This window comes from Carcharhinus amblyrhynchos, unplaced genomic scaffold (assembly GCF_965287045.1).
Source record: "Carcharhinus amblyrhynchos unplaced genomic scaffold, sCarAmb.v2.hapA scaffold_65, whole genome shotgun sequence".
In the NCBI taxonomy this organism is placed as follows: domain Eukaryota; kingdom Metazoa; phylum Chordata; class Chondrichthyes; order Carcharhiniformes; family Carcharhinidae; genus Carcharhinus; species Carcharhinus amblyrhynchos.
Genome location: NW_027649805.1, coordinates 440,147 through 456,594, shown reverse-complemented (window position 1 = coordinate 456,594; position 16,448 = coordinate 440,147). Strand labels below are relative to the sequence as shown.

General features: G+C 45.5%; 1 protein-coding gene across 3 annotated transcripts in view; it reads left to right on the top strand.

Annotated features, from left to right (window-relative positions):
• Window positions 1-16,448, top strand: part of u2af1 (U2 small nuclear RNA auxiliary factor 1) — a 93,939-nt gene that overhangs the window by 14,818 nt on the left and 62,673 nt on the right. For 2 of the 3 annotated variants that reach the window (XM_080182550.1, XM_080182549.1), the window contains exons 3-4: window positions 144-210; window positions 3,761-3,810. In XM_080182550.1, the coding sequence (XP_080038676.1) occupies window positions 144-210; window positions 3,761-3,810 (117 nt within the window). The remainder of the gene's footprint in view (window positions 1-143; window positions 211-3,760; window positions 3,811-16,448) is intronic. The other variant, XM_080182552.1, reaches the window with a different exon arrangement.

Sequence of the window (16,448 nt, the reverse complement as noted above, 5' to 3'; positions counted from 1 at the left end):
AGACTCATCACTCTGCAGGGATTAACTTTTTCTTTTCAGCTCCCCATTTGCAGTCTACTCTCAAGTCAAAGGGCGTGAAGTAGGTTTTAAGTTGAATATTTTTAGAGATGTGGTGTCAAAACCTGTTACGTTTTGTATTTCAGACCATTGCGCTCTTGAACTTATACCGTAACCCTCAAAACTGTACCCAGACAGCAGACGGTTTCCACTGTAAGTTAACAAATGCATTTGCAGGTTGTCTAGTTGTATTTATAGTCAGGAGGATGTGTGTTTTGTCATCCTATTCCGTATTTTGTAATGATATAGTTTGAGCAAAGTCTAGTATATGTGTGAACTTGCAATTTTCTCAACCAGGTGACTGAGAGTAAGGATGTCTGGTGGGATATGGGTGTAAATTAAGTGAATAGTTGAAAAACCTTTTCAGCTTGGAGTTTCGCAATCTGACTGAGCTTGATCCAGAGGCATATGGTTGCACCAAGTGTCTTTGTGTTGTGGTGCTGCCTAAGCCTCGGAACCAAGGTCAGAACAGAGCATTCAGTGCAGAAGTGACCTAGTTAAGTTATTCACCTGCAACTTCTGTTCTGAGGTTACCTATGGTAGGCAGCAGGAAGCTCAGCTACAGTGACAAGTCAGGATTTTTAATTTGAATTTAGGCAGTTTCGGGGGTGTGGGGAGAGGGTGGAAGAAATGCAGCAGAAGGGTTAATGGGAACGTGACTTCAATGATTTCTTAAATGAACTTGGAATGGGAAGTTCTTACTGATTGCAGTCTGCCATACTAATGGCATAAAATGATAAAGGTAGATGATAGAGGTGGGATCCCCTGGAAGAATATGTAGTTGTTTACCAGCTACCATAATTTTAACTATCTTCAATTTGCTAACTGTACCACACTTGGGTACAACACAGATCTCATTCTTTCCAAGGTTTATTTCCCAATATAAATAACAAAACCAGAACAGATCTGCTTCTTGTTTTCTTGTGTTGAGTGCAACTTGGTTGTGTTCAACCACAGCACAGATATTGTGGGTCTAGGAAATCAAAGGATGAGATTCTCAAACCACAGTAACACTAACAGAAAGATGAGCTGAAACTCTTGCTGATCGTAGCTTGAGTTTGAATAACAATTAGTCAGGTCCCTGGTAATGTGTGCGTAGCATAATTGAATTATTGTTGTTTTGTGCTCTTAAATCTTTTGTTTTTGTTGGCATTCCATGGAAGCATTGGGAGATATTTTGCTCCCTTAGTAGGTTCACTGGTGATATGGAGAGTTAGTGGGAAAGTGGATTTGAAGCTGGGATTGGCCATGATCATATTGAATAGTGGAGCAGCCTCAGTGTACGATATCACATGAATCATTCCATTCAATTTTAATCATTCATGGGATGTAAGGCCATCATCTGTTACTCATTTCTGATTGTCCTTATGGTGGTGAAGTGGTGAGCCACTGCCTTGCGTACAATCTCGTAGCTCACCAGGCCATTTCAGAGGGCGGTTAAGAGCCAGCCAAATTGCTGCAAGTCTGGAATCTAGATCAGGTTGGGTAAGAGCAGCAGATTTAGTCACCAGAAAGACATGAGTGAAACAGGCAGATTTCTAGGGCAATCTGATAGCTGCCTGGTCATCATTACGGAGACTGGCTTTTATTGTTTCATTGAACTGAGTTTGAATTCCTCTTGCAATTTGGCAAATTATCCCCCAGAGGGCAGATCTTTGTGGTAGCTCTGCCAAGTTGACATGGAGCCAGAGTGTCTCATCCTTTTTTGTATGTTTTATGAACTGTCGAATTGCGCTTTTGCACTAGACAGAAAATCAAGGATCAGATAAATTACACCTTGTTCACTGTTTATGGTGCACTGGCTCACTAAAGGTCAGGCTTGATTCTTCAATGGCTCAAACAAGGAGTTACCAATAAATGTGAAAGGTCCTTTTTCAGTGTTTCCAAGAAGTACAGATCTGGGCACTTTCTGCAAAGCTGTTCTGTACCCACCATAAAAAGGCCCAGCTCAGTGTCTGGGATCTTGGTGGACTGAAATGCTGAATGCATAAACATGCTGGCTGGGAAGGTTTCTGAGGTCTGTTTTTCATACAGGGTCCCTTACTCAAATCTCTATCCAGGAAAGTTAATGCCCAATCCTTGAAGCTTTTTGACTGTGGGATAGCAATTTAAAGATTACGGGAAAGACATATGTAACTAAAATCCATTCCTGAGAAGATGTAAATGAAAATTACTGCTGTGTGCCAAAAAAAGTCAAGGTTGAGGCAAAATCATCTCCAATTTGTCAGCGTAAGCCTCCAGGAGCGAGTGGTGCTAAATCCCGTGGAATGAAGAGATGTGCATTTTGCGGCCACAATTCCTTTGCTGAGGGTTTTGGCCTTGACAGGGGCTGGGAAAGGCAGTTGGCTTTTGGCAATGGGCCTACTCCCTTCACTAAGCAGAAAGGACATCCTCACTGTTCTTTGTTAGGAAGCTCAGCTTGACTAAGGCTTAGATCAGATTACCTTTCTGCCAAAGATTGATACAAGGGCGAGGAGACAAACAATAACTAAACTGGCCTGGACTTGACTTGGATCCATCCGGAATGTGAAATCTAATGATTGTAGGCAGAATGTGATCAGTGGGTAATGAATACAGAAGCTGCAGTGTCCTCGATTGACCAGGTCCATTTCAGTTTGGCATGACTTGTATTAATTGGATGGATAATGTCCCATTGCATCATAAAGGTGCAGATTAAACACAAACTGGTCTTGTGTAGTAGGCTTCTATTCTATGTTTCCATTGTCGTTTATATTACTTTGGCGTAAGTTCTTTAATTCAGAAATCTCGGTGTGTTTGTGTCATTGCCTGTCCCCATTCCGATGTTTGCAAAAACAGGTTGTAGAGTCCTGAGTGGTCATTGTCTGCTGACACTTGTAGCTGGAGTTTAGAGACAAAGCAATGTCTTATTTTGAGCTGCACTCGGATAATGTTATCTGATCTTACAGGAGACTAGAAGGGAATCTGTGACGGAGAAGGGATAGGTTGTCACCAATATCTGCATTATTGATTAGCCCAACAATAACTCCACACCTGTAGAAGTAGGAAAACTGACATGCTCAGAATATTGCCACACAGACAGCGACAAATATTTCCCAACTTCCCACATAAGCAAAAACAGTGACAATACTGTCTGGGCACCCCCCCCTCCACCCTTGCAGGAAGGGGCGCCTCCTTTCTGCCCACCCCCCTCCTCCACTGGAACATGAACTGTGGCGCACACTGTCAAATTTTTGGAGATCTGTATTGATGAATTTCAAACCAAATGTTTCCTGTGTCATGGGGCAATCAGCTATAGATCACCTGGCATTGAGAATCTCACACTGAATGCCGTTGAAGCCTGGCATTTATTTGCCCATTATTTAATATTGAATTGGCATTTTTGAATATCCTGAATTGTAAAATTAATCTGAGCTGCGCTGCCCGTTTTCATTTTAGTGGGGCGGAAAATCTGTCCGCTAAATATCGATTCGGTGTCTGTAATGAGAGTTGTAATATCCTGCTCAGACGGGTGCGGAAAGGCTTTAAACACCAAGCTATATTTGGAGTATACTAGGGTGAAAAAGGCTTGTGTTTCAGTCTATATGGTGGAAGAGTGTATTTCCGAGTTTTGTGTGTTCGGTTTGATTTGTATAAGGTCAGTCGGATACTGCAGCTTTGTTATGGTGTCGGGTTTGATGTTAAGTGTGACATATGAAGCTTGCCAATTTGTGTCTCTTGTTAGGTGCTGTTGGTGATGTTGAAATGCAGGAACATTATGATGAGTTCTTTGAGGTAAGTGCCTGCTTTCTTTATTTATCTACAGTTGTGAAAGATGAAATGGAACTGATACCTGCTTTTCTTACAGTAAATAGATCTGTTTCATTCTTCCAACTGAGTGTTGTTGATTGTCCAAGATGTCAGCTGTTGGAAATCTAACCTTAGAAAACAAAGTTGTCCACAGTTTGGACCAAGGTTTCTGAATATAAATGCATTTGTATTATTAGGAGAGGAGTTTTTGTTCCTTTTAGATGTAAATTCGAGGCAAACGGGGCCAAGATTTGCCTTTGGCTCAAGGTTACCACATGGAAAGAGGTCATTCAGCCCAACTGATCACTGTTTGTCCTCCATAATCAAATAGTCTGAATTTGACTATCTATTCCTGTATCACCTTCGGCTCCTTCCATTTCTTGTAGCTATCCAATCTAATCTTGGGTGTTGACACCGTTTCTGCTGTAACTCCTAACCTTAGAAGTGAATTCCAGGGTCTGACAGCCATGAAGCGAGTTCTCCCAGCTTCATTAAATCTTGGATGTTGATTTTGTATCTCATCCTTTGCTTTTCAAATTTATTTAAGATTTTCCTTTTATTTAGTATATGGCTTGAAACTGAAAGAGAAAATGTTGGAAAATCTCAGCAGTCTGACAGCATCCGTAAGGAGAGAAAATAGCTGACGTTTCAAGTCCAGGTGACCAGGTGTTTTGATGAGAGGCCATCTGTACTTGAAACGTCAGCTATTTTCTCTCCTTACGGATGCTGTCAGAGTGCTGAGATTTTCCAGCATTTTCTCTTTTGGTTTGAGATTCCAGCACCTGTAGTAATTTGCTTTTATCGTGTGGCTTGTCCTTCTCAACCTGTCAGGATTAATTTCCCCCTGCCACTTCCTTTACTAATTACGGATGCAAAATAGTTGTTAGAACTTGTGTTTTTATCCCTTACACTTTGTCAACTGACGGTTCAATGTTGTCTTTAAAGATTCTTTACTGCACTCTTTCTTTTGCTATTGGTTCTGATCATCTAGTTTTCTCTTTTTTTGGTTTTAAAATTATTGTTAAGGATTAAAGATAAAACAATTTTAAATTGTTTCTCGCACTTAGAATCGTAGAATTTTCCAGCACAGAGGGAGGCCATTCAGCCCATCATATCTGCGCCAGTTATTGAAAGAGCCACCAGCTAATAGACGGGGCTTGTACTCATTAGAGTTTAGAAGGATGAGGGGGGATCTCATTGAGACATATAAGATGATGAAAGGGATGGATAGGGTAGAGGTGGAGAGGTTCTTCCCTCTCAGAAAGGACAGCAGGAGTAGAGGGCACAGCCTCAAGATGGCGGGGGGGGGGGGGGCAGTTTAGAACGGAGTTGAGGAGGAACTTCTTCACTCAAAGGGTGGTGAATCTCTGGAATTCTCTGCCCGTTGAAGTGGTGGAGGCTGCCTCGCTAAATATATTTAAGACGCGGGTAGATAGGTTTTTGGTAGGCAAGGGAATTAAGGGTTATGGGGAGAAAGCGGGAAAGTGGAACTGAGCCACTTCAGATCAGCCATGATCTTGTTGAATGGCGGGGCAGGCTCGAAGGGCTAGATGGCCTACTCCTCCTATTTCTTATGTAATCCCATTCTCCAGCTCCATCACCGTGGCTCTATAAATTAATCAGTTTCATGTATGTATCCAGTTTCCTTTTAAATCTCCAATGGAATCCACCTCCGCCAGTCTCCCAGGCAGCACATTCCAAATCCCAACAACCGAGTAAAGAAGTTTCTCCTCATCTCACTCCTAGCTCTCTTGCTGGCCATCTTGAAATTGCAAACCATAGTCACTGAAATACCCTGTCAGAATTGTTCATAATCTTGAACACCGCAATAAGGTGATCTCTTGATCTTCTCTGCTCAAAGGAGAATGAGCCAAATTTCTCTATTATTTCCTTTTATCTCACATTCCTCATTCCAGGTGTCGTTCTAATAAATCTCCCTTGCACTCTTTCTAGGGTTTTAACATTTTTCCTTAAATAAGGTGCCCGTAACTGAACATAGTTCCAAATGTAATCTGATTGATGATTTGCAGAGGTTGAACATCACTTCCTTGCTTTTATATTCTATGCCTCTAGTTATAAACCCAAGAATCCTATCAGCCTTATTAACTTGCCTGGCCACCTTCAGAGAATTCTGCTCTTGAATCCTGAGGTTCCTCTGCACCTGCACTCCCCTCAAAAGTTGTACCATTGAGCTTGGATTGTCTCCTCATGTTTCTTCTACCAACATGCATTATGGAAACATAGAAAAACTGCAGCACAATACAGGCCCTTCGGCCCACAAAGTTGTGCCGAACATGTCCCTACCTTAGAGATTACTAGGCTTACCTATAACCCTCTACCTTACTAAGTTCCATATACTTATCTAAAAGTCTCTTAAAAGACCCTGTTGAATCCGCCTCCTCCACCGTTGCTGGCAGCCCATTCCATGCACCCACCACCCTCTGAGTGAAAAACTTACCCCTGACATTTACTCTGTACCTACTCCCCAGCACCTTAAACCTGTGTCCTCTTGAGGCAACCATTTCAGCCCTGGGAAAAAGCCTCTGAGAATCCACTCGATCAATACCTCTCAACATCTTATACACCTCTATCAGGTCACCTCTCATCCTTCGTCTCTCTGAGGAGAAAAGGCCGAGCTCCCTCAACCTATCCTCATAAGGCACGCTCCCCAATCCAGGCAACATCCTTGTAAATCTTCTCTGCACCCTTTCAATAGCTCCCACATCCTCCCTGTAATGAGGCGACCAGAACTGAGCACAGTACTCCAAGTGGGGTCTGACCAGGGTCCTATAAAGCTGCAGCATTATCTCTCGACTCCAGAGCTCAGTTCCTCAATTGATGAAGGCCAGTACACCATACGCCTTCTTAGCCACAGCTTCAACCTGCACAGCTGCTTTGAGCTTCCTATGAACTAAGACCCCAAGATCCTTCTGATCTTCCACACTGCCAAGAGTCCTACCATTAATATTATATTCTGCCATCCAATTTGACCTGCCAAAATGAACCACTTCACACTTATCCAGTTTGAAGTCCACCTGCCACTTCTCTGCCCAGTCTTGCATCCTATCAGTGTCTCCTGCAACTTCTGACATCCCTCCACACTATCCACAACACCTCCAACCTTTGTGTCATCAGCAAACTTCCCAACCCATCCCTCCACTTCCTCACCCAGGTCATTTATAAAAATCACAAAGAGTGAGGGTCCCAGAACAGATCCCTGGGGCACTCCACTGGTGACCGACCTCCACGCAGAATATGACCCATCCACAACCACTCTTTGCCTTCTGTGGGCAAGCCAGTTCTGAATCCACAAAGCAATGTCCCCTTGGATCTCATTCCCCCTCACTTTCTCAATAAGCCTTGCTGGGGAATCTTATCAAATGCCTTGTTGAAGTCCATATATACTACATCTGCTGCTCTTCCTTGATCAATATGTTTAGTCACATACTCAAAAAATTCAGTCAGGCTTGAAAGGCACGATCTGCCTTTGACAAAACCATGCTGACTATTCTTAATCATATTACACTTCTCCAAATGTTCATAAATCCTGCCTGTCAGGATCTTCTCCATCAACTTACCAACCACTGAGGTTAGACTCACTGGTCTATAATTTCCAGGGCTATCTCTACTTCCTTTCTTGAATAAAGGAACCACATCCACAATCCTCTGGAACCTCTCCCATCTCCATTGATGATGCAAAGTTCAGAGGCTCAGCAATCTCCTCTCTCGCCTCCCACAGTAGCCTGGGGTACATCCTATCCGGTCCCGGTGACTTATCTAACTTGGTGCTTTTCAAAAGCGTCAACACATCCTCTTTCTGAATATCTACATGCTCAAGCTTTTCAGTCCGCTACAAGTCTGCTCTACAACCACCAAGATCCTTTTCCATAGTGGATACTGAAGTAAAGTATTCATTAAGTATCTCTGCTATTTCCTCCAGTTCCATACAAACTTTCCCACCATCACACTTGATAGGTCCTATTCTTTCACATCTTATCCTCTTGTAGAATGCCTAGGGGTTTTCCTTAATCCTGCCCGCCAAGACTTTCTCATGACCCCTTCTGGCTCTCCTAATTTCCTTCTTAAGATCCTTCCTATTAGCTGCATACTCTTTTAGATCTCTAACATTACCTAGCTCCCTGAATGTTTTGTAAGCCTTAGTTTTCTTCTTGACAAGATTTATTACAGCCTTTGTATGCCATGGTTCCTGTAACCTACCATAACTTCCCTGTCTCATTGGAACGTTGCTATGCAGAACTCCAGACAAATATTCCCTGAAAATTTGCCACATTTTTTCCGTACATTCCCCTGAGAAAACCTCTTTCCAATTTCCTGCCTGATAGCCTAATAATTCCCCTTACTCCAATTAAACACTTTTCTAACTTCTCTGATCCTATTTCTGTCCAATGCTGTTGTAAAGGAGATAAAATTATGATCACTATCCCCAAAATGCTCTCCCACTGAGAGATCTGACACTTGTCCAGGTTCATTTCCCAATACCAAATCAAGTACAGCCTCTCCTCTTGTAGGCTTATCCACATAATGTGTCAAAAAACCCTCCTGAACACACCTAACAAACTCCTCCCCATCTAAACCTCTTACCCTAGGGAGATTCCAAACGATATTTGGGAAATTAAAATCTCCCATCACAACAACTCTCATTATTACATTGGGCGGCCTGTAGAAAACACCCAGAAAAGTTATTGACCACTTCCTGTTCCTAACCTCCACCCACAGACTCTCCATAGACAATCCCTCCATGGCATCCATCTTTTCTGCAGCCATGACACACCTTTAATTAACAGTGCCACTCCCCTACCTCTTTGCCTCCCTGTCCCTCCTGAAACATCTGAAACTTGGCACTTGAAGTATCCAGCCCTGTCCCTGAATCATCCAAGTCTCTGTAATGGCCACCACATCACATTTCCAAGTAGCGATCCACGCTCTAAGCTCATCCACTTTGTTCACAACACTCCTTGCCATTGATGATGCAAAGATTATTGCTAGAGGCTCAGCAATCTCCTCCCTCGCCTCCCACAGTAGCCTGGGGTACGTTCCATCTGGTTCTGGCGACTTATCTTTCTTGATGCTTTTCAAAAGCTCCAACAAGCCCTCTTTCTTAATATCTACGTGCCCAAGCTTTTCAGTCACATCTCAAACCTTTGTTCTAAGCGCTCCCCTTCTCCATCACCTGCCTATCCTGCCCCTCACACTGTCAATAAGCTTTCTCTATTTGTGAGCAAACCTCCTCTCTCCCAATCACTTCAATTTGATTCCCACCCCCCAGCCATTCTCGTTGAAACTCTCCCAGTAGCCTTAGCAAACCTCCCCGCCAGGATATTGGTCCCCCTGTCATACCTGCCCCAAAAGAGATCCCAGTGATCCAGGAACCTGAATCCCTGCCCCCTGCTCCAATCCCTCAGCTGCACATTTATCCTCCACCTCATTCCATTCCTACTCTCTCTTTCTCGTAGCACAGGCAGCAATCCCGGGATTACTACTTTTGCATTCCTCCTTCTTAACTCTCTACCCAACTCCCTGTATTCTCTTTTCATGACCCCTTCCCTTTTCCTACCTATGTCAGTGGTACCAATATGTACTACGACCTCTGGATCTTCTCCTTCCCACTTCAGGATATCTTGGATGTGATCAGAAACATCCCGAATCCTGGCTCCAGAGAGGCAAACTACCATCCGAGTTTCTTGACTGCGTCCACAGAATTGCCTGTCTGACCCCCTCACTGTAGAGTCCCCATCACTACTGTTTTCCTCCTCCTTTCCTTACTCTTCTGAGCTACAGGGCCGAACTCCACGCTGGGGGCATGGCCACTGCTGCTTCCACCAGGTAGGCTGTCCCCCCCAACAATACTCAAACAGGAGTACTTTTAGTTAAGGGGCACATCCAGTGGGGTACTCTCCAGTACCTGTCCTTTCCCCTTCCTAATCGTGACCCACTTGCTTGCCTCCCATGGCCCCGGTGTGACCACCTGCCTGTAACTCATTCTCCCTGACCAGACGAAGGTCCTCAAGCTGCAGCTCTAGCTCCCTAATGTGGTCCCTTAGGAACCGCAGCTCAATGCACCTGGCACAGATATGGACGTCTGGAAGGCCAGGAGACTCCAGGACCTCCCGCATCTGACACTGAGAACAACAAACTGGCATCACACTCATAATTCCCCTTTTCTTCAAATTCCACAGGAAAATAAACTAAGAACTAAACCTACCCTGCCTCACCCGTTTCCGCGTTAGCCCATTGAGCCAAAGCCCTTGAGCTGTCAATCTGCTACCTGCTCACTCCGCTGCCCGCTACTGACGCTGCCTGTTGTATAGTGTGACCTGCTTTTTAAATCTCACACACAATTGGCTGACTTCAGGCACCTGCGCAGTCTAGAAAAAAACTCTGCGAGAGTTGTGGGAGCCCCAGTGTTGGGGGTTTACTATAGGCCACCCAACTGCCAGCGGGAGATTGAGGAACAGATGTGGAGGTAGTTTTAAGAACATAAGAACATAAGAAATAGGAGCAGGAGTAGGCCATCTAGCCCTTCGAGCCTGCCCCGCCATTCAATAAGATCATGGCTGACCTGTTGTGGCTCAGTTCCATTTTCCCGCCCTCTCCCCATAACCCTTAATCCCCTCTCTTATCAAGAACCCATCAACCCGCTTCTTAAAAATATTTAGCGAGGCAGCCTCCACCACTTCAACGGGCAGAGAATTCCAGAGATTCACCACCCTTTGAGTGAAGAAGTTCCTCCTCAACTCCGTTCTAAACCGCCTCCCCTTTATCTTGAGGCTGTGCCCCCTAGTCCTACTGTCGTTTTTGAGCGGGAAGAGTCTCTCCACCTCTATCCTATCCATCCCATTCATCATCTTGTACGTCTCAATGAGATCTCCCCTCATTCTTCTAAACTCTAACGAGTACAAGCCTAGTTTATTCAGCCTCTCCTCATAGCTCAATCCCCTCAACTCCGGTATCAGCCTAGTAAACCTCCTCTTCACTCCCTCCAGGGCCAAAATATCCTTGCGCAGGTGCGGCGCCCAAAACTGCACACAGTACTCCAGCTGCGGCCTCACCAATGCCCTATACAGCTGCAGCAAGGCCTCCCTACTTTTATATTCAATCCCCCTCGCTATGAAGGCCAGCATCCCATTCGCCTTCCTGACCACCTGCTGCACCTGCAAGCTGGGTTTTTGCGACTCATGCACAAGGACCCCGAGGTCCCTCTGCACCGTCGCCTGCTGCAGTTTTTCGCCACGTAAGTAATAGTCCTTCCTACCATTCTTCCTACCAAAGTGGACCACCTCACACTTGCCAACATTAAATTCCATTTGCCATTTCCTGGCCCATTCGCCCAGCCTATCTAGATCCTTCTGCAGACTCTCCACACCCTCCGCACAATTTGCCTTTCCCCCAATCTTGGTGTCATCAGCAAATTTCGACACCCTGCACTCGGTTCCCTCCTCCAGATCATCTATATAAATGGTAAATAGCTGAGGCCCCAGCACCGACCCCTGGGGCACCCCACTAGTCACCAACCGCCAATCCGAATAGCACCCATTGACCCCCACTCTCTGCCTCCTATTTGACAACCAATCCTCTATCCACGCTAACACCCTACCCCCAACTCCATGTCCCCTGACCTTCTGCAATAACCTCTTGTGAGGTACCTTGTCAAACGCCTTCTGAAAATCCAGAAAGACCACATCCACCGGTTCTCCTCTATCCACTGCCCTAGACACATCCTCATAGAACTCAAGGTGTAGAAGTAACAGGGTTGTTGTGGTGGGAGATTTTAATTTCTATATTGACTGGGATTCACAGTGCTAGGGGTGTGAATGGGGCAGAGTTTGTAATGAGCATTTAGGAGGGGTTCCTCAAACAGTATGTAGATAATCCAACTAGGGAAGGGACCATACAGGATCTGGTATTGAGGAATGAGCCCGGCCAGGTGGTCAGTGTTTCAGTAGAGGAGCAGTTCGGGAACAGTGACCACAATTCAGTAAACTTTAAAAAAATAACAGAGGGCATGGGTTAAGGGTGAAAGGAGAAAAGTTTAAAGCGAATATTAGGGGGCTGGCGGGGGCAGATTCTTCACGCAGAGAGTGGTGGGAGTGTGGAATGAGCTGCCGGATAAAGTGGTAAATGCTTAACATTAAGAAAAACTTGGATGGGTTCATGGATGAGAGGGGTGTGGAGGGATATGGTCCAAGTGCAGGTCAGTGGGACTAGGCGAAAAATGGTTCGGCACAGACAAGAAGGGCAAGAGGCCTGTTTCTGAGCTGTAATTTTCTATGGTTCTAAAGGTTAAAAAATAACAAATCTCTTATTCTCAGCACTCCTGCCACAAATTACTCCCTCTCTACCTTGCTCCGGTTGAACAATGAGCCTGATATTCCCTCACCCCCTTAGGTTTGAAGAATAAGCGAAAAGAAAGAAAAAAAAGAAAGCTTACCTGCTCTCACGCCAAGTCTTTTTTTAGGTTAGATGACGGGGTAGGGTGGGAGACTCTGGAAGTGTAGAGTCTCGGGTTTCCTCCATGTTCAAATTTATTGGGGGGGACAAAAAGCCTTCCCAGGTTTCACTGGGGCCCACTTCCGGTTTTACACTCCTGGCTTAGGGGAAAAAAACTCCAAATAAGGTAAAAAATCCCTCTTACCTACAGCCCTCTTTACTGAATCACCACTTCAGCTGCTCCTCTGGAAACAATGATCAATTATTTCAATGCGAGAAATAATTATTCCACATTTTGCTGCATTGAAATTCATCTGCCTGGTGTCTGGCCACTTGGCGAACTTGTCGATGTCCCTTTTGAATGCTCAGCATCATCTTCAATTCACTATTCTCCCTAGCTTACTATCATCTGCAAATTCAGAGATTTTGTCCTCAAAAGTCATCTCCAACTTAATTACATAAATCAGAAAAAGCAAGGGTCCCAACACTGTCCATGGGGAAAACCACTTTCAACTCATCTCCAGTCTGAAATGTCCATCTCTACCTGCCTTCTGTTTCCTATCTCTTGCCCAACTTCTAATCGAGACTGCCAAGGACCCATCAACCCCAAGCATTTCTAATTTGTTAACCAACCTGCCTTCTGGCACTGTATCAAATGCTTTCTGAAAGTCCAAATATACAACACCCACGGTGTTCTCCCATTCACTGGCTGTGTCATCTCATCAAAGAACGCAATTAAGTTTGTCAGACATGACCTGCCCTTAAAGCTATGTTGACGAGAATTAATTATTTTTCTCAGTATATTTACCTTATCTGGTATTATGGCCTCCATCAGTTTTCCCACTATTGATGTCAAGCTGACAGGTCTGCAGTTTCCTGGGTTATTCTTTGCCCCTTAAACAATGGCGGCACGGCAGTTAGCACTGCTACTTCACAGTGCTAGGGACCTGGGTTCAGTTCCAACCTCGGGTCACTGTCTGTGGAGTTTGCACATTCACCCCGTGTCTGTGTTTTTCCTTCGGGTGCTCTGGTTTCCTCCAGTAGTCATGATATGGAGATGCTGGTGTTGGACTGGGGTAAACACAGTAAGAAATCTCACAACACCAGGTTAAAGTCCAACAGGCTTATTTTGATAGTAAACCCCCAAGCTTTCAGAAACGCTGTTCCTTCATCAAGTGAGTGGAAAGTTCTGATCAGAGAAGGGCATATAAAGTCACACACAGTTTACAGGGTACTGATTAGAATGCGAGTCTTTACAGCTAATCTGCTATTCAAGGTGCAGACAATGTGAGTGGGGATAGCATTAAGCATAGGTTAAAGAGATGTGTATTGTTCCCAGACAGGACAGTAAGTGAGATTTTGCAAGTTCAGGCAAGTCACGGGGGTAACAGTGCGACATGAGCCCAAGATCCCAGTTGAGGCCGTCCTCGTGTGCGGAACTTGGCTATCAGTCTCTGCTCAGTGACTCTGCGCTGTCGTGTGTTGTGAAGGCTGCCTTGGAGAACGCTTACCTGAAGATCAGAGGCCAAATGCGCATGACCGCTGAAGTGCTCACCGAAAGGAAGAGAACAGTCTTGCCTGGTGATTGTTGAGCTACGTTCATTTATCCGTTCTTGTAGCGTCTGCATGGCCTCCCCAGTGTACCATGCCTTGGGACATCCTTTCCTGCAGCGTATCAGGTAGACAACGTTGGCCGAGTTGCAAGAGTATTTGCTGTGTACGTGGTGGATGGTGTTCTCACGTGAGATGATGGCATCCATGCTGATGACCCGGCATGTGTCTCAGATTTGCTGTGACAGGGTTGTGTGGTGTCGTGGTCACTGTTCTCCTGAAGGCTGGGTAGTTTGCTGCAGGCAACGGTCTGTTTGAGGTTGTGCTCACTCAGGGTGGTGAGTGAGTGGAATCGGCCGCCGTCGGTGTTGTTAGAGGCGAACTCGCTGGGATCTTTTAAAAGACTTCTGGATGAGTACATGGGATTTAATGGGATTGAGAGTTATAGATAGGCCTGGTGGGTATGGATATGATCGGCGCAACTTGTGGGCCGAAGGGCCTGTTTGTGCTGTAGTGTTCTATGTTCGTCTTCATCAATAATATGCTGAAGAGTCCAGGGAATTACTGCATGACGAAGGATACTCTGTCCACTGTGTCCCATGTTTGTCTTCTGAGGAGGTTGGTGCGGTTTTTCGCTGCAGCGCATTGGAACTGTCAATCGATGAGTCAAGCGCCATATCCTGTTCTTATGAGGGCATCTTTCAGCGTCTGTTGCGATCCTCCTGAGCAGGTCCTGTATATACGGAGGGCTTATCTGTAGGGGATGGCTTCTTCAATGTGTTTAGGGTGGGGAAAAAAAAGCAGACGAGATACCAAAAGGACTACAGATCACAAAACCACTCAGGTCAACCTATAACACGGACTACGCTGAGAGACTTTGCAGTTGCACCTCTCTCACTCCTCAACCATCTCATACACCAGCTCTACAGCAGATGCTGCAACCTGGAAACCAAGATAGAGTTCATGTTCTCAACTTGCGCTCAGGACGCAGACCAGCTGCAAAACACTACCAAGCAGATGAGAAAAAGGAACTACACCATCTATATGCACACCAAGAACAGGAAACTTGAAAAACTCAGCATCAGCACCAGCAGCAACCAAGCCTCTCCCAGCACCACAGTAGAAAACAGTACCACCGCAGGGAAGTCCATTGTTAACTTGCCAGACTACACACTTCAAACCAGATGAAATTGAAGTTCTCAGCCGAGGGCTCAATTTCTGCCCCACCACCAAAATGGACCCCATCAGTCTCGCAGTGGACACACAGGAATTCATCGGGTGAATGAGGCTGCGGGAATTCCACAAACCCTAAGAGGCTAACAGCGAACACAATGAGACAGCCAATGAACAGGAACAGCCGACAGAGATTCTCAGTGCAGCGACCAAAGAGGAAAGAGTCAAATTGGACTCCGGAAGGCTGCTGCCCTCGACTGGACGTGTATGCCCAAACCATCAGGAGGTGTGTCAACACCAGATTCATCAACCGCACTCACAAGACAGCCCCGAACATCACCCAAGCATAACGCAATGCCATCCATGCTCTCAAGACCAACTGCAACGTTGTCATCAAACCAGCAAAGGAGGGACCATTGTCATACTGAACAGAACGGATTACTGCAAAGAAATGTACCAACAACTACAGACAGTTACCAGCAGATCTGACCAAAGAACACATCCGTCAACTAACACTCTGATCAAGACCTTTGATCCGGACCTTCAGAGCACCCTCCGTGCTCTCATCCCATGTACTCCCTGCATTGGAGATCTCTACTGCCTCTACACCAGGCTAATGCACTTGGCCGTCCCATCATATTGAGCAATGGGACCCTGTGCAAGAACCCCTCCGGCTATGTTGAGGGCATCCTGAAACACGTTGTACAAAGAACCCCCAGCTTTTGTCGTGACACTATGGACTTCCTGCAGAAACTTAGCACACGTGGAGCAGTTGAACTAGGGAAACTCCTTGTCACCAATGGATGTCCTGGCGCTCTACACCAACATCCCCCATGACGATGGCATTGCTGCAACTGCCTCAGTTCTCAATTGGCAGTTGTCGGCATTTCCAGATGCAATTTTACAACTCATCTACTTCACCCTGGACCATGATGTCTTCACCTTCAACAACCAGTTCTTCATCCAGACACACGAAACAGCCGTGGGGACCAAATTCGCACCTCAATATGCCAATGTCTTCTTGCACAGGCTCGAATAAGACTTCTTCACCGCACAGGACCTTCAACCGATACCATACACTGGATACATTGATGACATTTTCCTCCTTTGGACTCATTGTGAACAATCGCTGAAACAACTATATGATGACATCAACAAGTTCCATCCCACCATCAGACTCACCATGGACTACTCTCTGGAATCAGTTGCATTCATGGACACATGCAACTCCATCAAGGATGGTCACCTCAGCACCTCACTGTACTGCAAGCCCATGGATAATCTCACGATGCTCCACTTCTTCAGCTTCCACCCTAAACACGTTAAAGAAGCCATCCCCTACAGACAAACTCTCTGTATACACAGGATCTGCTCAGAGGAGGAGGATCGCAACAGACACCTCCAGACTCTGAAAGATGCCCTTATAAGAACAGGATATGGCGCTCGACTCA